Source organism: Hordeum vulgare, chromosome 4H (genome assembly GCF_904849725.1).
Source record: "Hordeum vulgare subsp. vulgare chromosome 4H, MorexV3_pseudomolecules_assembly, whole genome shotgun sequence".
Classification (NCBI taxonomy): domain Eukaryota; kingdom Viridiplantae; phylum Streptophyta; class Magnoliopsida; order Poales; family Poaceae; genus Hordeum; species Hordeum vulgare.
Window position 1 is genome coordinate 40371351 of NC_058521.1, and position 25380 is coordinate 40396730.

Below are 25380 nucleotides of genomic sequence, written 5' to 3' on the forward strand. Positions count from 1 at the left end.
AATGTCCGCAAAAAACTTAACCAAGTTGCTTCTGTAAGTCCAAAAGCTTTTTGTTGTTGTTGTAGTGCTTCAAAGGATACATGCCACGCAATGGACGAATGAGCAGACCATTGCAAAGACTGCTATCAGCAACATCCTTCCATGTCTGGACGCGACTACAACCAACCGAACCATAGAAGCAAGTGCTCCTTTTGATTTGCTTCCAGCCTTATGCTTGAAGCAAGTGAAACTTTGTTTGTAGTAGTGTTAGTTTACTAGTTTATCAGCCATGCTCGTGTTGGTGTAAAAAGTGTGTCTTTTGATTGTGCAAACCTGGGAGATGTATTATGTGATGTTATATGATGGATGATTTTAATTCAACTTGGAGTTTTCTTGATTTGAATATGAAATAGTGTTGGATTTAATATTGGAATAATAATTTGGTTGAAAAGACCCAACAAATAGAAATGAAACCAAGTTTTGAAACAAAAAGTTGCTGAATTTAAAAATGAAAAAAAGGTCAAAACTGAAACTGGATCAAATGTATTTGGGCATGAAAAGGCCAGGGCCCAAATTAGAATGATAAATTTTTTTCGAAAAAAACATATACTAAAATGGCTGTAAATAGGCCAAGGCCCAAAAAGAAGCCCAATAAGAAAAGGCCAAAAAAATAAAACCAGCCCATGTGATCAATTGAAATGGGTTGGGCTGATTTCAACGCTCACGTTTTGATTTCGTCGTAATTTTGCCACGTAGGACTGCCACGTAGGACTGAGTTTGATTGCCAACGACGATTTAGGATTGTCGTAAAGGTTACGACAACCCAGGAATCGTCGTAAAAGTTACGACGATTTTGATCAAAACATCGCTGCTGTTCATTTTTGACGCTCCGTTTTCGACGCTTGGTATTTCGTCGTGAGATCGTCGTAAATTGAAAACCGTGACGATATCGCGACGAAAAAATAGCGTCGTGTATTAGCATATTCCTTGTAGTGTTTCTTTTCCACCTATATGAGGTTTAGTTGAATCCACAATCACTGCAAGAAATATGTCAACTAACAACCTTCTGTCAGTGACACTCGCAGAATTGGTCATAAATCTACGACCATTTGAGACCAATTGGTCGTAAGCTGTTCGGAGGGGTCCTAACCCCAAAAACTAACGACCTTTTTCATCAGAAAGGTCGTAACTTCCTTACTAGAAAATGTCAAACATGTAACCCTGTTTGACTGCCTAATTTGTAGCTAATTACAACCAATATAGATGGTCATAGCTATGACTAGGTGCCACATCATCAGTTTTGCCTACGTGTCATCTCCATGTGTTATTTTTTTGCCTAGTTTGTGAAGCAACCTACTATTCTGTCATTCCAAAAATTCTCGAATTTTTTTCATAAATACTTTGGATCATATATTCCTCAAATATGTGAAAACCCTTCCTTCCATAGTTCGAAAATAATTCAGCAATATTCAAGTTCCTATTCTGTTCAGAATAACACTTTGTGAAGGAAGTGTCACTTTGGCATGTCCAAATGGTATATTTTTTTACAGTGCCTTCATATGCCCTAATTAACACCATACACCAAATTTTAGCTCAATCCATTGATTCATTTGATCCCAGCTTCAACATCCATATTTCTGCACAGTGTGGTACTTTGCAAAGCAAGTGTCACCTAGGTTCATCCATTTGAGCTAAAATTTTGGCAAGAGAGTCTCCTTAGTAGATGATCATCCTCAGCCAAAATTTAGGTCCATTGTCTATGTGCATTACCCGCACCGCTAATCAAACACTTGATTGCTAATTCATGTTTGAGCTTAGTTCGGTCTCCTTGTGAGATTCTTCTATTGTATTCTTCTTCCTGATACCTACCGAGGGAGTATCTAACCCACCAGACATGCCTATTCCACCCAGAATGCGTGGCAACGCAACGGTAACACGGTGACCACGCGGCTCGCATGCAAATTCACGCGCTCTAGAGTTGGGGCCCTCGTCCACCATCCAAACCTCGGCATCAAGTCACCACACCATGTAATTCTTATTAAATAGATACTTATGTACCTATAAATGATTTTCGAGAAAAATAAATAGCAAATTATAACACAGCTGCAGTTCAAATTTGACCCGTTTCCTACTGAATCGGCGACAATTTGTCTTTTTCACTAGAGGTGGATAAAAGCTTTTAACACCCAACCATTTTGTCAATTGTACATTAAATATGACCTAGTATTTTAGAAAAATGATTTGGTACAATTTTGAAAACAAATATATGGTAGGTCCTTCACAAAAAAACTCATTTCGGGCACTTGAAAAATGGAAAATGAATTTTTCATACAAGGAAAATGAAAACTTCCTTAATCAACATTGTGTGCCATTCCAATATGCACCCTTGTGCATAATATTAGATCGTTTCAACAAACTATGCCATGAATGTGGCCATAAGATTGATCATTTGGCTTGAAAGCCATGAATCTTCACGCATGATAACCCATTTCTGAGAACACTTTTTTAAAATAATCATCGTATTACAAGTTTATTATTTTTCCTGGTAACTTGGTCACATATTATGACACAACGCGAAGGTTTTGCATTTTTTGATTTTTTTAATTTGTTATGCCCGTTTCAAAATGCGGTGGAAACGGCAGGCATGACCGTTCATAGCTAGGGGTTGAATCTTGCCAAAATTTTGTTGGATCTCTGATTAAATAGATACTTCTTTACCTAAAAATTATTTTAGGAAAAAATCATGAGAAAACTATGAGGCACCTCTAGTTCAAATTTGACCTGCTTCCTACTGAATCGGGTGCAATTTGTCTTTTTCACTAGAGGTGGATAATTGCTTTTAACACCAAACCGTTTTGTCAATTGTACATTAAATATGGCCTAGTATCTTAGAAAAATGATTTGGTACAATTTTGAAACAAATATATGGTAGGTCCTTCACAAAAAAACTCATTTTGGGCACTTGAAAAATGAAAAATGAATTTTTCATACAAGGAAAATGAAAACTTACTTAATCAACATTGTTTGACATTCCATCATGCACCCTTGTGCATAATATTAGATTGTTTCAACAAACTATGCCACGAATCTGGCCATGAGATTGATCATTTGGCTCGAAAGCCATGAATCTTCACACATTTTCTAAGAACACTTTTTAAAAATAATTACCGTATTATAAGTTTATTATTTTTCCTGGTAACTTGGTCACATATTATGACACAACGCGAAGGTTTTGTATTTTTTTTTTGATTTTTTTTTAATTTGTTATACCCGTTTTAAAATGCGGTCGAAACGACGGGCATGACCGTTCATAGCTAGGGGTTGAATCTTGCCAAATTTTTGTTGGATCTCGGATTAAATAGATACTTCTTTACCTAGAAATCATTTGTTGGAAAAAATTATGAGAAAACTATGAGGCAACTCTAGTTCAAATTTGACCCGATTCCTCCTGAATCGGCGACAATTTGTCTTTTTCATTAGAGGTGGATAAAAGTTTTTAACACCCAACCATTTTGTCAATTTTAAATTAAATATGGCTTAGTATTTCAGAAAAATAATTTGGTCCAATTTTGAAACAAATATATGGTAGGTCCTTCACGAAAAAACTCATTTTGTGCACTTGAAAAATGGCAAATGAATTTTTCATACAAGGAAAATGAAAACTTCCTTAGTCAACATTGTTTGCCATTCCAATATGCACCCTTGTGCACAATATTAGATCATTTGAACAAACTATGCCATGAATATGGCCATAAGATTGGTTATTTTGCTTGAAAACCATGAATCTTCACACATAATAGCTCATTTCTAAGAACACTTTTTAAAATTAATTGTCGTATTACAAGTTTATTATTTTCCCTGGTAAATTTGTCACATATAATGACACAATGCAAATGTTTTCCATTTTTTTTTAATTTTTCATGGTCATTTCAAAATGCGGACAAAACGGCGGGTATGACCGTTTCCTAGCCAGTGGTTGAATCTTGGAAACTTTTGATGTTTCTATGATTAAATAGATACTTTTGTACCTAAAAATAATTGTTGGGAAAAATAAAAACTATGAGGCAGCTGCAGTTTGAATTTGACCCCCTTCCAACCGATTCGTCGAAAATTTGTCTTTTTCACGAGAGGTGGATAAAAGCTTTTGACACCCAACCATATGGTCAATTGTGCATTTAATATGGCCTATTATTTTAGAAAAATGATTTGGTCCAATTTTGCAAGAAATATATGGTAGGTCCTTCACAAAAAAACTCATTTTGGGCACTCAAAAAATGGGACATGATTTTTTCGTCCAAAGAAAATGAAAACTTCCTTTGGCAACATTGTTTGTCATTCCAATATGCACCATTGTGCAAAATATCAGCTGTCAACAAGGTCCTTCATAATAAAATATCTTTGTCTCTCGGAAAAAAAATTCTTGTAAAAAACCTTATTTTTCAATCAATTATGACCAATTTAGATGGTCATAACATCTTCATAGTGTTTACTGCGTTCTGATTGGTCCATGTGAATGTCACGCGAATCGTGCATCAACGGCCGTTGGATAAGCCCGCATCCAACGGTAGCCCTCATCTCTCTAGCCCAAACCCTAGCTTTGTCCTGCTGGAATTTTTCCATCCACCTCCCGCTTCCTTTCTTCCTCTATTCTCCTTCCTCCCTTTCTCCCGTGATCTCTTCTCCCCACCCCTCCTGCAACCCAACCCGACCCCGCCGTCGATCTCCTCTTCCTCACCCCTCCCGCCGGCCACGACCTCGATGCCGACCTGCTCTTCCCAAGCCCCAAGTAGCCATGGCGACCTGGCGATGCCTCCTCCGCCTCCTCGCGCGCGGCCTCGTCCCTCACGCTCCCCAGCCCCTCACGCTGGCCTCGATCGCCGCCCAGACCCTGACCTCCCTACCCCGGCCCCTCGCCCCCCCCGCGCCGCCCCCGCCGCTTCACCCCGGCTCTTCCCCCCGCGCTACCACTTCGCGACCCGCTCGTCCGACGACGAGGAGCACCACGAGGACGAGGAGGACCAGAGCGGGGACGAGTGGGGGGAGGACGACGAGGAGACGCCCGCCGGAAGCCGCCCAACGGGAAGACGGAGGAGGAGAAGCTGGCAGAGGCGGACGAGATCGGGTACAAGGTGGTCGGCCCGCTCGGCACCGACGAGAAGCCATTCAAGCCCTACGAGCCCATATTCACCGTCGTCCAGGTCAGGCCCGAATCTTGTTCCATTTTGCGCTTCGGGGCGGCTTCGGTTGGGCCAGGGAGTGGATCTGGTTGGTGACCTCGGTGCGTTGTTGCTTGTTCCTATAGATTGGTTCGCATCAGTTCAAGGTGAGCAACGGCGACTCCATCTTCACGGAGAGGCTGAAGTTCTGCGATGTGAATGACAAGGTAATGTGTCACATGGGCGTATAGAACTATTCCGATTGAATGTAGTTTCCTCAATTCAAGTTGTAACCTGTGACTAAGACTAATAGGGTAGCCGATGTGATTACAACCTCTCAAATTGTAGTGTGCTGGCTTATCTTCTGTTCATTTGCTGATGGATTATATCATTACAGCCAAAACCTCAAATTCTGAGCTGATAAGAAAACTTTATGCAATTTACGATTAGTCTTTGTGTTGTGTGCCCATTGGTATATCGGGATATCCCATCGCGTTTTGTTCCGCTTGATTTTGACCTATGCATGTTGGGAACTGGAAACTTAAAGGTATTGGTTCAAATTAGTTGTTCAATCAAGTATGATAGCATTTATATTCATCTTTCCTCATGGAAGCTGCTTAAGAGGTTGCTGTATAATGTACCAAGAATTGAATTTTAAGCTCGGTGAAGTGTATGGACTATGGACTTGTTGAGAACATGAATTGTTGTGGTTGACGGGTTGATTAGAACTATCTATAATTAGGGCCTTCTAATTTTAGTTGCATTAGCGTTACGAGCCACAACTCCTCATCCTTATCATACTTTTCTTAAACCCACCATTTTCCAAACCAAGATGATGGAACAACTGCAGTGAACGAGTGCTAGTTGATAAAATTCTTTTAATTATTCCAGTAGCAAACATAGATCTCTGTCTGCTTGTGCTTCTCATTCAATTGGTATTTTTCTGATGCTGTTGTCATTTGAATCACTTGGTACAATTAGTTTTACCCTGTAGCTAATCAACTTGGACTTGCCAACTTGTGTAATGCACGGTGCAGCTGTAATCTCTAGTTTAGCTTGTAGGTTGTGCTTTGGGAGTTTGGTAGGCCCATCGCTAGTTTAATGTGCTGCTGTTGTAGCCTGAATTAGCTCTGTTTGGCTTTTTGGTTAGTCTTAGTTGTCAAGTTTGAACACTCATGTTCAGCTTGGTGACTTTTAATATTGTGAATATGAAAATTCGGAGGTTGTACTGAAGTTCCATTCATTTTATTCTGTGTCCTGAGCTTACCTTTGTATCTCAGGATTTTTTATTCATCTGTTACCCTTCCTTTGGCTGTAGTTTATCTTCATATAGAAATCAATCATGACATTCTTCCTATTTGCATTTTATTACATTTTCAAAATTCCCTAGCACAACTACATATAAGAATGTGGGTATGTGTTTTCTTATTTCAGTGTCTATAGGCATCTGTGCATTTGCATGATGTTGAATCATGTGCTATGGAATATACATTAGATGATTTATATTGTTTTCTTCTCGCTTAATCAAATGCGCTTTGTTTTTTCAGTATGGATACCCAAGTCAAGCTTGCGGTGGTGAAGGTGATGATATGGGTTTCCTATCTTCAGAAGTAAAATGTTTGCTTGCTACCTTCTTTAGGGTACTGTTTTCTAATCAAATTGTTGAGCAAATGAGTTATTTATACAAATCATGCGCTATTTATGGTTACTTTTATGCCACCTTCTTGATTACTTAGCTGAATTATGTTTTGTGTACTAAACATCACGTGTAGTATTTGGCTTCCATGTGCAAACATGATAAGTATGTATACTTCTTTGAGGTTCAAATTCTACAAATGTTGCATAATATTGGTGTAAAAGTGCCTCTCCTTAGGGACTGATTTAAACCGCATATGAGCTACTAAAACAATTGTTTTGCTGTTCAAACATGAAATTCTAGTTCTTTGTTTCAAACATCGAAATGCTGTTTACCTTGTCCTTCTATGCTTAAATGGTAAAAATGTCGCATTTATAGGATTGTACCCCTGATGTGATCGGAGTAGGATTTACTCGCTGCTCACAGTTACTACTTGTATTCACTGATTTCTATGCCTCATTTTGCTTGTTTTACTCTCATTTACACACGCAAACTGCCTACAAGTTAGTGTGCTGTTAGATTTTCTTTTATTTTGTTCTTAACCATTTTGTCTGATAACGTCGCAAGGTCCAGAACGAAGAAGTTAGGAGAAGCACAAAGTTCTTGATCATTGGAGCTAGTTATTGTTTTGATTTTTAAGTTGTGTTATCTGATGTGAACTAGTTTTGATTGTAAACCTGATGCAAACCATGTTTGATTGAAATGTGCCAAGTTTGGATATGTTTGATTGTATTCATGATGTGACAGAGGTTCAAGTTATAATGGTTGTTTGACATATTTTGTAATTTCTGTTGTCTGGGACCAATTTTGAGATCAGCATGACATGTGGGACCAGTACAAAAATAAAATGGCCAAAAAAGAAAAATCAATAGAAAGTAAAAGGCCACAACCCAAAATAAAAAAGGCTAAAATGTTGGGGATTATTGGGCGAGGCCCATGCCAGCTACGGAAAATAAAGAGAAAAAAAATTAAATGGGCTGGATTAATGGGCTCGACCCATTGAAAACACTGAATTGAACCGGGCTGATTCTATGCCACGTCAGCTTGCCATGTCAGATCCGACGTGGCGTGGGCAGATTGCTAGTGACCAAAATAATTTCAATGCTTTCGTTTGGTCGTAAAATCTTACGACCAATCCATCAAAAAGGTCGTTATAGTTCATTAGAGACCCTTAGTTTTTGACCGTTTGTTTTTGGTCGTAAAAAGGTCGCAAATGGAAATCGATGACCATTCAGTGACCAATATTGAAGGTCGTTAGTTGACATATTTCTTGTAGTGAATTTGATACTCAAATAGAGCGAGTATGTTGAAAAATTAATGCATGCAAAGAGCGTTATCTATGCATGTTTATTGGTTGTAAAAACAAAAGTCTATCTATAGTGGCATACTTAGGAGTCATTTGGTAATCCACCAGCTCCTTAAAATTTAAGAATCTACATAGCACTGTGCAACCGCTCCATGAATTTTAACTACAGCTCCGTCCGTTTCGAGAGCAAAGCCACGGAGCGGAGGGACTCCGAATGGGGCCTTAATGCACAATATGCTCATGAGACATTTTTTACACGTTTGGATGTTTGATGAGAAAAGTCACATCAGAGAGCGTGTATGCCCCCAATTGATGTATATTTCTTGTATTGCTTCTCATAAATCATGATTAGTAAGGGGTCCTACTGATTTAGGATTTCATTAGGGAAGTGTTGCTAGCAATACTTCTGTACGCCCCATCTCTTGATAGTATTATGTAAATACAAAATAGATTGTGTATATAGCATAATATTTCTGCATGTATATCTTGAAGACTATTATTCTCCATATTCTGCATTTAGTTATATTCTTGATGTTTAAAGAATCATGGAGTAATATGTAAAAAGGCAGAACGTTTTTGGTTTCTTGTTTGGATTATGTGCGTTCAATTGGTACACTTTTTTTGTAGCGAGATAGTACAATGGTACACTACAAAGGTCTTAAATGAAATGGATAGTTGTAGTTCTCATTGGAGAATGGTATTTGTTTGCTTTACATTGTCCAAAAAAACACTTTGGCTTACAAGGTTTTTAGTTCTTTTTAGATGTTGTTATCAAAACTATAGCTTAATCTGTAGATGGATCTTTTGTTGTATGATGAAGTATGATATGGACCTATGGTATTCCCTTCTATAGGGACAAAGTGATATGTGAAATTGACAAGTAAAAGAACACTTCATGTATTATTCATTTCACCACCATAAGCATTTTGTATTGAGTAATGTGTCACTTGGCAGTTTATTTCAGTAAGGAGCTATGTTTGCCTTTTAATGTCAGTCCCCGTCAATGCTTTCTCCTTTTCGTTTTGGACCATGTAAGCTTGAAGATATTTTTTTTCATGATCACTATGAATATAAGGTGCAGAATGAATTCAGTAGGCAACCAGCCATATCACACATGTGTTTGCTTCAGATTGTGCCTTTCAATCCATTGTAGGAATAATTTCATTGAGAACTCGCAACCGTAGGTTGAAGAACATTTTGGAGCACAAGTAGGGGTAAGTTCTAGAGTGTGGAGGAGCAACGCCGCGAGCTTGGAGATTCCTCATGGTTCTGATTGTTTCTTATTTAGATTGAGGAACATATACTCGACCCACCCTCTCATTGCCAGCGATTAGATAGTTTACATGGATATGCAAATTGTGCGTGAATAAATTTATGTATACCAAGGTAAAAATGGGATACTAATTTTCATTATTGCATGTTTGCAAATCCTCTTTGAGACCGTATTTGATATCTCCCCTTTGGTATACATGTGCATGGTTGGAATTGGTATTTTTTGTGGATGTGAAAATGGTTATTATAGAACCGAGTTTATTTTGTGTCTAAGATTTGCCAAAGGCAAGCAAATGATTCAGATCTTGCACTGCTTCAAGTTTGAAAATACTAAAGTTTCGTTTTTATCGATTAGCACAATTTCAAGGTTGGTATTAATTCATAAGAGGCTAAAATTCAGATTTATTATAATGTTTAAACAATGTTCATGGTTTAACCTACTTTTACATATTCTATCTAATATGAATATTGAAAATTTTGTACCCGCAAATGTTTTGTCTATGCTATTGGACAATCATTCTACTGTTTGGACAAGACGAGGGATAATAATATTATCAACTGCCATGACATGTGTTTTTGTAGAATCTATATTGGTTGAGACGAACACGCACATTGCGCGTGCACGTTTACTAGTAGAGAGAAGGCATAGACTTTAATTATATAAAAAAGTGTACCTAGGTCTTAATCGTGTCAGTCAAATGGCATAACATGTAAATAAAAAATAATAGATTTTTCTTTGCATAGATCTTAATGTAAGGTTTCATGAATATAGTATCAGCTCGGACATTTCCCGGCAACAAAAAAGGTATAGATTTAAAGATAATCAAATCTTAATCGATTGAGATTTAGCAATACTGATCTTTTGTTGCTGAAATCCAACGAATTGGCCAAGACTGTTGGGAGCTCCCGGTAGGGCGACGTTAGACGAAGCTCGCCCTATCTTGATTTTCTCCTATATATTTACCTACGTGCATTTGTTTTTAATCAAGCGCTAGAAAAACGAAGGAAAGCAGAAAACCACCTAATTGGTATGTAGCTCTACGCAGGTCACGTACGCGTGTCCTCCCAAATCGCTTGATCTAGCCCAGAGGAGAGTGTTTACCTTCATCTATTCAGTACGGATCATCACGCTAAACATGCATCTGACACGACTCCTACGGTAGGCGATGAGAGGGGAGAGCGACGGGGCGACTGGAGAGGCGATCCGAGATTCTCCTACCGTAGGTGATGGGAATCGGCAAATCATTCCTGCCATTCGTTTGGCCGGCGACTAGGGCGGGGAGATCGGGGGGACGATCCAAGATCTCCCGCCGGCAGGCGGCCAACGAGGTCTCATCACGAGCGACGGCGAAGGGAATCTGAACCATCTTGCGATTTGTTCGGTCAAGGTGATTGGGGGGACGAGCCGCGATCCTCCTTCGGCAGGCGGCCATCCATTTCTCATCGGGAGCGACGACATTGATGTCGCCGACTGCGCCTCTTCACCAACTCATCTGAAATGGATGGCCTCTTTCGAAGATACCGCGTCTGCTTCCCGAGTGCAGCGATCTGGTTCTGTGCACCTACATCAGGTATCTCGTTGGATACTATTAGGGATGTAGACAATGACATATTAGCAAGTCGATATTTGCAAGAATCTGAAGTTCTGAAGATTGGGCAATGCTTGGAGATAGATGGGTTTCAGTGCATCGTTGGTGACTTCTATTGCGAGCAACAGATCGACAATCAGAAGAATAAGGTATGTATTGATCTCACTTCTCATTCTCCACAGTTTGGAGGTCGTTTTTGGGTTCTTGCGAACCAAGAATCGGATGATGAAGAAGAAAGGAGCAATGAGGGTCAAGACAATGGCCATAGAATCCAAGATTTTGCAGAACGGCTGGAGCTGATGAACTCTCGCCGTTGTGTTAAGCCTGTTCGAGGCTTGAGGAACACGATGCCAAAGCAGCGACCTCGTCCTTGGGTCGGGCCTCTGCCAAAGGTAAACCTACCTCCGGTTACACTTTCTGATTTTTTCTCGCCCGGCGCCTGGTCGGTGGTGAGGAACAGGAAGACGTCGAGAACGGCAACTACGTTGATCACGGGCATAGCGCCTGGGACGGGGCCGGCGTTACCGACTACTATGGCGCAGAGAAGGGCGTTTCTAAATTCGGTTAGTGCCGATGCGGGCTTGTTCATTGAATCCTGCGGGGTGGGCCCGATGATTACTAGGTATTTGGCCGAGCTGCCCTTGCCTGTTGACGTCCAGACCGAGTCCGACAGTGCTTCTAATGGGTATATGGCCCAGGACTCTGCGCTACCAATTCTGCCGGCCGACGTAAGGAAGACCAACGCGGGGTTAGATCGACAGCCGATTCGCCTCACGTAGATTTATCATGCAAGCGGTCGCCAGAACCTAGGGTTCTTCGGCCAACTCGCGGATTCCCTACGCTGGGCTCTAGAGAGCTGCTCGGGTGCCGCCTCCTCCCGGCTACAGCTCGCAGGCTATGGCGGGTAGGGGAAATAGCAAGCAGGTGCCGCCTGTTCAACCTCCTACACGACCGCCGCCACACGGGAACAGGTCAGGGAACAACTCTTCGGCCCTTGCAGCCGCACAGGTGGGGAGACCCACCAGCGCTTCCGCGTAGGCAGGGAGGCCGCCAGGTGCAGCCGGGCAGGCGGGGGATTCTAGCAATGCCCATGCTAATCGCCTACAGCCGCGTGGGCGGTGGGGCGATGATGGCTTCAATGCATATGGAGATGGGCAACATCATGGTTCTTCGTCCTCTGGAGGGGGGCGTGACTATGCATGAAAAAATAATGGTGCTACCGGTAATGGTTTCATTGCACCGCCGGACAAGTTTGTGCCGGGAACCTCGGGGCCTACTCATCCGAAGAGAGGAGGATTTAGACAGAATTGGGGCGGCAGAGGGGGAGGAAGGAAGCCCAGGCCTCCTCTGCCTCCTCAGGAGTCGCCGGCAGAGGTTGAGGAGCCTACTTTGCCGACTGTGAAGGAACCAGTTAAGGAGAAGTTGGATCCTGCTCTGGCTGATCCTAGCATCGCGATCGTCAAGGGAGACGGAGGTGATAGACCCTCCAAATGGGCACGTAAGAAAGAGAAAATGATTTGTTATCGCTGCAGTGAGACCGGATACTTTGTTTCTGAATGTAAGGCCGAGCTTTGTATGTATTGCTTGAAGCCTACACATGGTTCAGCTAAGTGTCCTCTTACACTTGGGCCTATGTCGGTGGTGACCATTTATGGTGTTTCGAGTCACGAACTTATGTTCTTTGAGTCACCGGCCGTTACGGCAACACTTCATGCACCAGATGCTGGATACACGGGCACAGTGACGGTGACTAGAGGGAGTTTGACTATGGAGCAGGTGGTGCAGCAGCTAAAGGAGCTCGTTTCTGCAACTTTCAGATGGGAACCAATCTTGATCTCAGATAACGTTTTTAAGGTTGTCTTCCCTACTAAGGAGGATTTAGCTCGCTTGCTTAAGTTTGGTATGTGCAGAGTTGCTAGCACAAGTTGTGTCCTTGAGTTTGACGCCTGGAAGTCTGAGGAGCCTAAGGGGGTGCCTCTCCCACAGATTTGGGTGCACTTTGCAGGTGCCCCGTCCAGGGCTATTAATGATTTTTGGGTTACATGGAGTTTGGGCTCGCTAATTGGTAAAACTGAGGAAGTGGACATGGGGTTCACGAGAGCCAAAGGCGTTGCCAGGATGCTCGTAAGTGTGCTTGATATTGAGCTAGTTCCAGATGAGGTCATTTGGACTTTTGAGGGGATGCGCTACACTCTCTAGCTGGAAATTGAGAGTCCTACACTGTTTGATGCCACAGATATGGATAAGGATACCCACATGACTGATGGTGATGATGCCGGGGATTCCAAGGATAATGCTGATGAAAAGGTTCCTGGACCTAATTTCTCTTCTCAGCAAAATTCGCAAACACAGAGCCATCAGCCTTCGCCTAACTCAGGAGCTGGTGCAAAGCAGGTGTCTGCAAGTTCTCTATAGCTGCGGTTTGGTTCTTTCGAACCAGCTTCTGTGCCGCCAAAAGTTGGTGGAGGGTCTCGGTCGATGTGATTTTTGGGGAAGAACCCCACGAGCAGCAACGACTATGTGCAGTCTAAGAATGTATTGCAACCGGTATCTCTGCAGGAGTTTTTGGCGGAAGCCAAGTCAACTAGTACCCTCCATTGTGCACCACCATCGGATTTTGAGTTTGTTCATAGTGCCAGGATCGACGGCCTTCCTCTTATTGAGGCTGTCCTGGAGGACGGTGCTATTGTTGATGGATACGGCGCGGTGGGCGATGGGACTTCAGCACAACTAGCTCGTCCAAGAGGCATCAGGGCGGACCGCGATCTTACTGGCCCCTTCGCCATAGATGGTGTTTTACCATCTCCAGCAGCACAGCCATCGCTGGTTGGTAGGGGCGGCGCCACAGCTGGCAGCGGGCGGGACTCGGGTGGATCACTTCGGGCGGGCATGGGCGTGGCAATGAGCTCGGTCGCGCCGAAGGGAACAACATTGACCGAGCCTGTGATCGACCCCTCAGCTGTGCCACCAGTACCGCCCAAGGAGGGCATGGAGTTTGTTCCTGCGCATGTTCCCACAACAGAGGCGACATCTATTTCTGTTGATGAGGTCATAGCATTTGGAGGAGTTACGAACCCGATGGGCCCGGATAGACGGGCTAGTCTACGGGTACAGTCTTAGCCAGATGCGGACGACTTGGAGATTGGACAAGCTATGAGGGCGGCTATAATGAAGGAGGTTCAGAATTCGACAGGTATGTCTATCAATACAGAACACTCCATTCTTCATTTTTCACCGCAAGAAATCATAGATAATGCTTCCTATGTGGGGGTCACACTGGGTAATACTAGCAAGGAAGTCTTCAAATCTATTAACGACTTACTGGATTTAGAAGTTGATATGGCTTTGGATATTATAAGAAACTTAGCTGCAGTACAACCAATGAATGATGCAGAGATACCTAATATGGGGGGGGGGCTGAATTTACTTAGTGAAAATTTAGTTCCACCTAATGACCTAGAAGAGACAGAGGTAGCACTGGATGATAATCAGCAACTTAATGATCATTCTAGTGAGGAGGGCAAAGATATCCCTGGTTATATGGACCAGGAATATGCTTCTGAAAAGCCAAAACGAAAATCAAAGCGGAGGGTTTATACAGTCTCTGCAGTACGTAGGAGTGCCAGATTCAAGACTGCTATTTTTTATGATGAAACATGAAAGGAATTTTTTGGAATAGCAGAGGTGTGAGAGACTTGGCTAAAATTCGGTTCCTTGCAGAAACAACGTTAGAGCGTAGTCTTGACTTCATTGCGTTGATGGAGACAGGGCGGGATAATTTCACATCGCAATTTCTAAACTCCTTATCAGGAGGAGTTGAATTTGACTGGCATTGACTCCCTCCAAGAGGAAGATCCGGAGGGATCTTACTTGGAGTCCGTTATAATACCCTTCAAGTAAGAGAAGTGGTGCTCGGGGAATTTTCAGTCAAATTTCGGATTAGGTCCAAGGGAGATGGGTTTCAATGGGCTCTTGTTGCGGTTTATGGTGCCGCCCAGGTGGAGAAAAATCCAGCCTTTCTTGCTGATTTAGTTCGAATTTGCGATGATACTCTACCATTGGTGGTAGGTGGTGATTTCAATATCATCAGGAGAGCTGATGAGAAAAGTAACGATAACTTCGATGGCAGATGGACCTTTATGTTCAACACAATTATGGAGAGCCTTAACCTACGGGAGATAGAACTCTCAGGTAGGAAATATACTTGGGCCAATTCTCTTCAGAACCAAACATTTGAAAAATTGGACACGATACTTACTAGTGTTGAATGGGAATAGAAGTTCCCACTAGTCACGGTGTGTGCACTTCAGAGGGCTATATCTGACCATAGCCCACTTCTGCTAGATTCTGGCAATGCCACTCACAAAGAGAAAAAAGATGCTTTCTCATTCGAATCAAGTTGGTTCACGCGTGAGGGGTTTATGGAAATGATTGCTAGGGAATGGAGCAAGGAAGTGGGGGGAAAGTCCAGTGTAGATATCTGGCAAAATAAAATCCGCCATCTTAGACAATTCTTGAGAGGTTGGGCTAAGAATGTCTCTGGGATTTATAAAGATGAGCAAGACCGACTGCTCCAATTCATAGACGTTCTCGATCGTAAGGCAGAGACATGCCTGCTGGATGAACACGAAAGGGTGTCAAAGAACGAGGCCGAACAAAGAGTTCGAGTTCTCCTTCGAGAGGAGGAAATGAAATGGGCCATTAGAGCCAAAGTTAGGGCAATTATCCAAGGGGATAACAACACAAAATTTTTCCACTTGATTGCGAATGGCAAGCATAGGAAAAAGAGAATTATACAGCTAGAGCAAGACGAGGGTACAATAGTAGGTCATGAGAATCTAAAATTGTATATCTCGAATTATTACAAACGGTTGTTTGGTCCTCCAGATCATAGTTTTGTGTCTATGGATGAGAATCAGGTTGCGGATATTCCTCAAGTCAGACATGCCGATAACGAGTGTTTATCTGCCCCGTTCCTAGAGAAAGAGGTGCTGCAGGCGATTGAGGATATGAAAAACGGTAAAGCTCCAGGGCCAGATGGGTTCCCTGCAGAGTTCTATAAGAAATGTTGGCATATTATTAAGGGTGATCTTATGTCTATGTTTCACGATTTATTCTCTGGACATCTACAACTCTTTCATCTCAATTTTGGTACGATAATGTTGCTACCAAAGAAAGAGGGTGCTTCGCGAATTGAACAATTTCGTCCCATCTGTGTGCTGAATGTTAGTTTCAAGATCTTCACAAAGGTGGGAACTGAGAGGCTAACTAAGATGGCACATTCTATGGTGCAATCTTCGCAGACGGCCTTTATGCCTGGTCGTAATATTCTTGAAGGGGTTGTCGTTCTGCACGAGTCACTCCATGAATTGCACTCCAAGAAGCTCAAAGGAGTCTTATTTAAGGTGGATTTTGAGAAGGCGTACGACAAAGTGAAATGGTCTTTTCTACAACAAACTTTACGTATGAAAGGGTTTTGAGAGATATGGCGAAAACATATAGATTGTTTCATAAAAAGGGTAGTGTCGGTATTAAGGTAAATGACGATGTGGGTCATTTCTTTCAGACACTTAAGGGACTTAGACAAGGAGACCCTATGTCACCTATTTTATATAACATTGTTGCGGATATGTTGGCGCTTATGATCCGGAGAGCTCATGAAAAGGACTTGGTAGAGGGACTAGTACCCCATCTAGTTGATGGGGGTGTCTCCATCCTACAATATGCGGATGATACGATCCTTTTCATGGAACACAATCTCAAAAAAGCCAGAAACATGAAGCTCATATTATGTTTATTTGAACAACTATCTGGGCTGAAGATTAACTTTCATAAAAGTGAACTCTTCTGTTTTGGGAATGCAAAAGAAGAACAACTCACTTATAATCAACTTTTTGGTTGCGAAGGGGGTAAGATTCCATTTACTTAATTAGGGATCCCTATCCACCACCGAAAGTTGACCATTAAGGAGTGGAAATGTATCGAGGATCGTTTTGAAAAAAAACTAAGCTGCTGGAAGGGCAAGCTACTATCCTACGGAGGACGATTGGTACTGGTTAACTCAGTGTTGACAAGTATGCCAATGTTTCTCCTATCCTTTTTCGAAGTGCCAGTACGGGTGCGAAAAAGGTTGGATTTTTACCGATCTCGATTCTTCTGGTAGAGTGATGAGATCAAGACCAAATATAGACTGGCTAGATGGGATATTATTTGTCGACCCAAGGATCAGGGAGGTTTGGGGATTGAAAATTTAAAGGTTAAGAACAGGTGTGTGCTTAGCAAGTGGCTATTCAGACTCTCTGTGGAGTCAGAAGGTATGTGGATACAAATTCTAAGGAACAAGTATCTACAGCAAAAGACTTTAGCTCAGGTCATTGTGAGACCGGGTGATTCACCTTTTTGAAAGGGTCTCATGAGGACAAAAACTGCTTTCTTTAACAGGACTAGATTCATCATAGGCAATGGTGAAACAACTAGATTCTGGGAGGATACTTGGTTAGGAGACGAGCCTTTGGCGCTCCAGTATCCACAACTTTATAATATTGCACAACGTAGACAAACGTCCGTTGCGGCAGTCTTAAGTGAGATCCCGTTAAATATTCAGTTTCGTAGAGCCTTGGTTGGCAATAGATGGGTCAGGTGGCTGCATCTAGTCAGACGACTAATGGATATTAGACTTCCTGACTGTATCGATAGTATTCGTTGGAAGTTGACTACCAATGGTACATTCTGAGTGAAATCAATGTATCAACATATTATTGATACTTCTCCTATTCCAAAATCAATGCATATTTGGAAGGTCAAGGTTCCCCTTAAGATAAAAATCTTCATGTGGTTTGTTCACAAAGAAGTTGTTTTAACTAAGGATAACTTGGCTAAGCGAAACTGGAAAGGAAATCGAAGATGCAGCTTTTGCCAGACGAATGAAACGATTAAGCACCTCTTTCTGGATTGTCCTATGGCTAAACTTTTATGGGGCTCCATTCATATTACTTTTAATATTACACCGCCTACTAGCATTAACATGTTATTTGGGACGTGGCTGGAAGGGGTTAATGTTCATTACGCCAAACTAATTCGGGTTGGAATCTGTGCTCTTTTGCGGGCTATATGGAACTGCAAAAATGATCTAGTCTTTAACAGACAACACTATATTAACTTTTTGCAGGTCCTCTTCACGGCTACCGCCTTGATACCACGTGGTCCTTACTCACTCCTGTGGAAACCAAGAAGCCTTTGGTTACTGGGTGTGCCCAATGGGAGATGGTAGCTCAGGGTATCTTCAACCGATATGGATGGCGACATGCTGATAGAATAGGTCAATAGTTATCTAGGCCTATTGATATCTCTGAGATTGGGGTTCTGGTCGCCTTGTAAATCCTTTTTATTGTTTATTTTTAGATGCTTGAGACTATTTTGTACTTCTTTCAGACTGATTCTTATTTAAAAAATGGCTGCATGCATCACTCGATGCAGAGGCCGGGGCGATAGCTCCTTTTCGAAAATATCGATCCTGTACTCGACGTCGCTCGAACCCTACCCAACAGCTAGCAGGAGCGCCCGAGGTCGACAACCAGGAGGAGCGGTGCGCAAGCCAACAGCCAACGGAAATGGCCATGCGGCACGCAGCGGCGGCGTTGCGTTGGCCGGCAAGGAAACCTTGGCCTCGGATGGTGACTTTACCGGTGCCAATATTGTTGATTTGCCAGTGAAGAAAAACGGAAAAGATGGACAGTAAGAGAAAAGGACTAGCAAAGACAAATTGTTGAGCTTTTTCTTTTGAGAAAGGTGTAACAGCACCCGGGTGCCTAGGCACCTTCTATGAACAGTAATATCAAAAAAATAGAAAAAAAGTTTAAAAAAATCTGAAACTTTGCAACATATAAGATGGTCAAACTTTATAGGTTCTTACAAATTTTCATGCCAAAATATCATGTAGAGAAAGGTGTACGAACAAGTTTCAGATTTCAGTGCTAAAAGAGCTCAAAATTTGAAGTACTAAAAAGTTTTTCCTCCATGGAGCTCCTCAAATGTTTTTTTGGCACGAAAACTTGTAAGCACCTAGAAAGTTTGATCATCTTTGATCTTGCAAAGTTTTAGATTTATTTATTTATTTTTCTATTTGTTTTGATGTTACTGTTTATAGAGGGTGCCTAGGCACCCGGGTGCTGAAAATCCACTCTCCTTTCTTTTTTGAAAATCTACAATGTATTGATCTCACCGACATCCTTGTGTGTTAAATTACAGATTTGACAAGATTTCTTGAAGTAGTTGGTAGTCATAGTAGCTTCAATCAAGCACCCATGAAAGTGAAAAACGCTATGAGACAGTCTGATCATCAAAAGAAGGACAGGGCATTGCTCCGGTCGGTTCCTCGAAAAAGTAAAGAAAAAGGCATGGCATTGCAGGCATGTTTCTAGACAACATTAAAGCTTCATTATAGGCATGTTTTTAGAAATTCCCTATTTCTTTGTTGCACTTCCATTGCATTTGGTTATTACGTTTAGGATTATATAAAAGTATCTGTGTGCATTTTAGTATGTATGGATTATTTTGGTTTTGCATTAAATGCTTTTATGCGTCACGGGCCATCCCAACATAAGAAACGCCCTCCTTAATTCCTCTGTGCAATCTAGAATGTGATACCCCAAATCTCGATCAGACCCGACTCTTGTATATACTGACTACACTCCCAATGCGCACCGGGAATCCTCTATGCTATGCTATTAAGCTATGATTGAACAAAACTGGCTATACTACACACACCCTCTTCTTCGTCATGTGAAGCTAGCATCCTTGTTTACCGGTGTAAATACGTGGTTAGGCAGCTCCGTGCACCGGAGGATAAGATAGAGTAGGAACGCAGCATAAGCCACCACAGCCACGCAGAGAAACGAGCCCGATACGGCGCCCCTAATCTCCGACGAGAAGAAATCCAACAGGAGATAGCCGTTGATCAGGATAGGCAACGACGCGACCGTCCAGGTCACAATCTGCACCACCATGCATGCATGCCAAAGCCAGTTCAGAATTCTCTGTGTACCTGATAATGAACTGAAACAGCTAAACAAAACACTAGTAGAACCTACTAGTATTACTTACCTGTGTTGTTAGGCCTATCTTGAACACCCCCATGACCTGCTCCTTGGACACCAGCGTGATCAGCGGTATGAGCGAGAATGGGATCTGAACTGACTGGAGCACGTTGAGCCACTCGTTGAGGACATCCAGCGCAGATTCGGACGCGTTGAAGTAGAGCGCAACGACGATCGTCGGCACGATCGCAAAGCTTCTGGTGATCATCGCCCTCATCCATTTCTTCAGACGCCAGTTCAGGAACCCGTCCATTATGAACTGTCCCGCATAGGTCCCGGTTATGGTGCTGCTCGTGCCGGCGGCCAACAGGCCGACCCCCCAAATGGAGAGGATGGGGAAGTAATCTCCCCCGAACTTTTCCTGGAGGTACTGCCCGGCGTTTTCGAGCCCGATCGTGCCCGCTTCTTCGGTGCCGTAAAACCCTTTTGCGAAAACCGTCGTGACGAACAGGTTTATCATGAATGGCACTACCAATGCCATGGTTGATTCGATGCTGTAGTACCTCAGCGCTTCCCGGACTTGGTATTCCTTGTTCTGGTCCACTTTTCTTGATTGGACCAGAGCAGAGTGGAGGAACACATTGTGGGGGGTGATGACACATCCCACGATCCCAACTGCTTGCCTTAGTGTTCTTGAGCTCAGCTTGGGAACCAGAAGACCTATTTTGCGTACATATTGTTTTTGCGTCAGCTGAAGAAAAACTATGTGGATCAAATGAAATAGATTATAGAGAGTCAAGCAAGAAAAATATATTTACCAACGATTAGGTCTTTCCCGTTGGGTTTGGTTTCTATGAACATCCATGCGAAGGACCAGGCCATTATTGCAATCAGAACTGCAAACAGAGCCTCCAATTTTCTCACTCCATAGTTCTCAATGGAAAGGAAAATAAAGCTGATGAAAAAATATATATTAAGGTAAGCGGAGTGGAACCTTCTGGTCATCCAAATAATAACTACAACAAAATAAATGTTCATCATGTAAGCAAGCAATTCGCAAATACTGGTGCTACATACAGTAATTCAGGTTATACTGTAAAATGGCAAACTTCATTTCTATTGTTAGTTGTTACTCATATGCTAGTTTTCAGCATAGTGCAAAGAAATCAAAATGATCAAATAGTTTTCACATTTCTGATATCTCCGTAGAGAAATGTTCAGTCCTGATCTCGCCTACAAAGTTCAAGAAAAATATTCTGCTTCATGCATGTCATGTATCGATGTGATAAATGTCGTTCCATCTCTGCAAATGCGTACTGACTAAGAGTTCGAATCGACCAAACTGATACCACAAACTGAAACTAACTTGATCAAATTTCAGTTTCTGCAGCAGCTGATTCTGCACACTGAAACTAATCTGTTCAAACTTCAAATTTTGCTGCGACTCGCTACTGACTGAGCACGTTTTTTGCTGCACATGCCACATGGACGGTCTCATCCTAAAGATTTGGAGTGAGCCACAGATTTCTAGGAGGTGACAACAAATCTCCAGAATATCTCAAACATCTTTGCATCTCGTTAGAAGGTTGATGGACATCAACCTCTCTGACAGACCCGATCGTGTTCAGTGGAAGCTGACTACGAATGGTGTTTTTACAATTAAATCTATGTACTTGCATCTCATAGATTCGACGCCTATTCCAAAATCCGCGCATATATGGAAGGTTAAAGTGCCTCTTAGAATTAAGATCTTCATGTGGTTTGTTCACAAAGGAGTTATTCTAACGAAGGATAATCTTACCAAGAGAAATTGGAATAGGAATCCAAGATGCAGCTTATGTCCAAATAATGAAAGTATTAAGCACCTTTTTCTAGATTGTCCTATGGCTAAATTGGCTTGGCGCTCGTTGCACATTGCTTTTAATATCACTCCTCCTGTTAGTATAAACACGTTATTTGGGATGTGGTTACAGGGGGTTGATGCTCTATCTGCTAAACTTATTCGTGTGGGAGCATGTGCACTTTTTGGGCTCTTTGGAACTGCAGGAATGACATTGTGTTTAACAGACAACGTGGTTTCAACTTCTTGCAGGTCATCTTCAGGGCTACCGCACTGATCCGCACGTGGTCATTACTCACTCCTGTGGACGCCAGGGAGCATATGGTTATTGGGTGTGTCCGATGGGAGATGGTAGCTCAGGGTATCTTCAACCGGTTTGGATGACGTCATATTAATAGGATATGTGTTTAGTCATCTAGGTCCATTGACGTCACCGGTTGGGCGCTTCAGTCGCCTTGTATCTTATTCTTTTACTTTTGGGTGCACCGTTCATGTACTATTTTGAGACTTGAGTTTGATTTTAATATATGGCCGTATGCATCTTTCGATGCAGAGGCCGGGGCTTAGCCTCCTTTTCAAAAAAAATAAAAAAAATCTCAAACATCTTTGGCAACTGGCATCGAGCATTACATCTCAATATATAGCACAAGAAGAGGTGACCAAAACTCACCAGTCCAATGCGGTGATGACAACGCCGGCCCAAATGGGCAGGAATCCGCGGCTGAGGATCTTGATGGCAATGGCGCTCCCGATGACCTCCTGGATGTCGGCGCTGACCATGGAGACCTCTGCCATGAGCCAGAGCGCCCGGCGCACCCAGTCCGGGTACTCGTCGCGGCAGAGCTCGGCGAGGTTCTTCCCGGTGGCCACCCCGAGGCGCGCGGCGAGCAGCTGGACCAGCAGCCCCATGGCCGTGGCCCAGAGAAGCAGCCAGAGCAGCGTGTCGCCGGCGGTGGCGCCGGCCTGGAGGTCGCCCTCGAGGTTGCCAGGGTCGAGGAAGGCGATGCTCATCAGGAAGCCGGGCCCCGTGAAGAGCCAGAGCTTGCGCCACGAGAAGGGCGGCGTACGGCCAGTGGCAGAGAAGAGGTCCTCCTCGTCGGCGTCGGAGTCGGCGGCGATGGACACGACGATTTTCTCGGCCGGCTCGAAGGCACAGCACTGCTCGGGGTCGTCGTCGTCGTCGGAGGTGCGGAGCAGCGCGTGCGCCTCGACGTCGGTGCTGGCGCACGCGGCCGGGTCCCCGTCGGCGGCCATGGAACGACGGGCGGTGAGGATAGGTCGTTGCGCGAAACCGAGCGCCGGCCGGCCTTCTTTGCCGGATGTTTCGGGGACTCCTACGGCTGGGGAATGCCCGCGGTTAAACCATATGATCCTCGTTGCGCAAAACTAAATATACACTCCGGAAATCCACGAGGCCGAAACATTTTTGATGGAGTGCCCTCGCATGCCTGCATGCGGCGAACGTGAACCGTACGCGAAAAAGGTCGTGTGCACGACTTCGCTCTTTGACTTGGGTGCCCCATGCACGCGGCTGCTGTAGCAAGCGCATGTGAGGAAAACCATTTCGTTTACGCGTGTCTTTTTAGTCGCCGCGCATAAAAACGATGGTCCAAGGTCCAAACTCAAATATTTTCCATAATATGTCCGCGCTAACCTATTTAAGATCTAAATTTGGATCGGATTTGTGTCCTCACGGATACGAATCGGACGCGCCCTGCATTATCTTCTTGTCCGCTAAAGGTCCACCAATCGGCCGCTCAACCACCGCCCGTGGTCTGGAAGTGATTGGAAATTATCGGTCGTAACCCTCCCCCTTCCGCGTCGCTCCCGCGAGCGACCTGAAGGGCTAACCCTAGCGCTGTCGATCGAGCTCCCCCTCTCCTCCCTTCCCCTTGCCGCCGTCGGTGCGCGTCGTTGGGCTAAGCCCGGTCGGCGTAGTCGACGGCGGGGCTCCTCACTCCGCCATCGAAGACGACGACGCGCGTCGACATGGTGGCTGGCGTCTGGCGGCGATGTTGCGGACGCGCGGCCCGACGCGATGGGCTGCACGTGGTGGCGCCCGTCGGTGGTGACGGCCGTTGCGGCGGCGACGACCCGATATGGAGCCGATAGGCGTGAATCTAGTCGGGGGCTGGCCTCGTGGCCCGCCGGTGGCTCCCCCAGGTGCTCCTCGAGGTTCCTGGTGCCTTCATGGGTGCGTGGGGTGGTGGTGCTCGGCTGCGGGGCTAGTGGCGGCGTGCTCACCCAGATCTGAGCGGGATTGGGGTGGGCGGTGCGAGTGGGGCAGCGGCCCGGCGTGGCTGGTGCTCTAGCCGTGGGGGTCTGCGCGTGGAGGCCCGACATGGGGTGTGGCCTCCTGATGGCGCGGCGGCTACACGACAGCTCGACGGGCCGGCTAGGGCGGCGGTTTGCTTTCCGCTGTCGGCTCATCTGTAGGTGGTCCGATTCGACCTTCGGCCCCTCTCCTCGTTGACTGGTTGCTACCTTCATCGTAGGTTGGGCCCTCCCCCGACTACGGTCCATCGCCCGTCTCGCGCCAGGCAGCAGGACCGACCTCGTCTTAAGTCCGACAACAGGATCGGCCTCGTCTCGCGCCCGACAGCAGGACGAGTCGATGGCGCCATGTCGGGGACCGCCCAGGGGTGTGAAAGGCGGGTCCTTTTCGCTTGTACCTGTGGTTGGGGTAGCAGTGGGTCTCGGGTGAGGTGGTGTCTAGGTCTGGGTTGTCGAGGCGGCGACCCTGATGGTGGTGCCGCGGTGCTCATGGGCACAGCCCGTGGCTAGGTGCTGCCCCGTGCCCATGGCCATGTGGGCGGCGTGGTCATCGGGGTGTCACATCCGGTGGCGGTGAGTGTTGGCCGGGGTGAAAACCTGATCCATCTTCGGATTGACCGGCGACGGCATGGATCGCTCCCTTCTTGAAGGCGTCGTCGCGGCTCTCATTACCCTCGTGTTGCTCCAGGGGAAACTCTGATCCTCGTGTCGGGCGGCGGCAACATTCTGGTGTCGTAACCTTCCTGAAGGCGCCACCTTGGAGCAAACGGTTTGTCACGGTTGAGAACTCCGGTTGCTATTATAGTGCTAGGGGTAGTGTTGCTACGCTCAGCGCCTATGTATCCTGCCTTTGGTGTGCGCGTGTGTTGTGGTGGCATGAGTCTGAAAGTGCGTTATATCGACTAGAGGGGGGGGGTTGAATAGGCGATTTTTACAATTTCATCACTGAGGAAATTCCTAGTGAGGAAAGTCGTGAGTCATTAAGTGAGTGCACCGGAAATAGTACTTAGCCAGGAGTGCAAAAACGTCCACAGCAAAGTACTCGGCGTGAATTAAGAGAATCGGTTTGCACATGTCACGAGTACAGGATAAGCAAGTGAAGAATAACTCAGGTGAAGAATTTGAGGTGAGGAATTCAGAGAAAGTCTTCAGTAAAATTCTTCAAACAGTACAGATGAAAGTCTTCAACATGCAATTGAGGAAATGAAACGAGTTGAGGAAATAGAACCCGTAGCTTGATGAAGACATTTGTTGATGATCCAGTTCATACTGTTGTGACACTTGTCCGTCTGG

General features: G+C 44.4%; 1 protein-coding gene and 1 pseudogene across 1 annotated transcript; one reads left to right on the forward strand and one right to left on the reverse strand.

Annotated features, from left to right (window-relative positions):
* The first annotated feature begins 4771 nt into the window (after nucleotides 1-4771).
* On the forward strand, nucleotides 4772-5556 carry LOC123450238 (annotated as a pseudogene).
* A 14008-nt stretch (nucleotides 5557-19564) lies between these two features.
* Nucleotides 19565-23032, reverse strand: LOC123451139 (metal transporter Nramp6-like). Its single transcript, XM_045128146.1, has 4 exons — nucleotides 22484-23032; nucleotides 20792-20928; nucleotides 20041-20693; nucleotides 19565-19931 (listed from the first exon to the last, which is right to left on the reverse strand). Exons 1-4 carry the CDS (start codon nucleotides 22822-22824, stop codon nucleotides 19716-19718), a joined length of 1347 nt encoding a protein of 448 aa, XP_044984081.1. The 5' UTR covers nucleotides 22825-23032; the 3' UTR covers nucleotides 19565-19715.
* Nucleotides 23033-25380: the final 2348 nt, after the last annotated feature.

Excerpts from the sequence above, each read along its gene's own strand:
- LOC123451139 (XM_045128146.1), bottom strand. The coding sequence starts at position 22,824 with ATGAGCATCGCCTTCCTCGACCCTGGCAACCTCGAGGGCGACCTCCAG. Across the intron at positions 20,929-22,483 it reads GTCATCACCGCATTGGACTG|CTTTATTTTCCTTTCCATTG; the intron begins GTGAGTTTTGGT and ends TTTTTTCATCAG. Across the intron at positions 20,694-20,791 it reads CGGGAAAGACCTAATCGTTG|GTCTTCTGGTTCCCAAGCTG; the intron begins GTAAATATATTT and ends TACGCAAAATAG.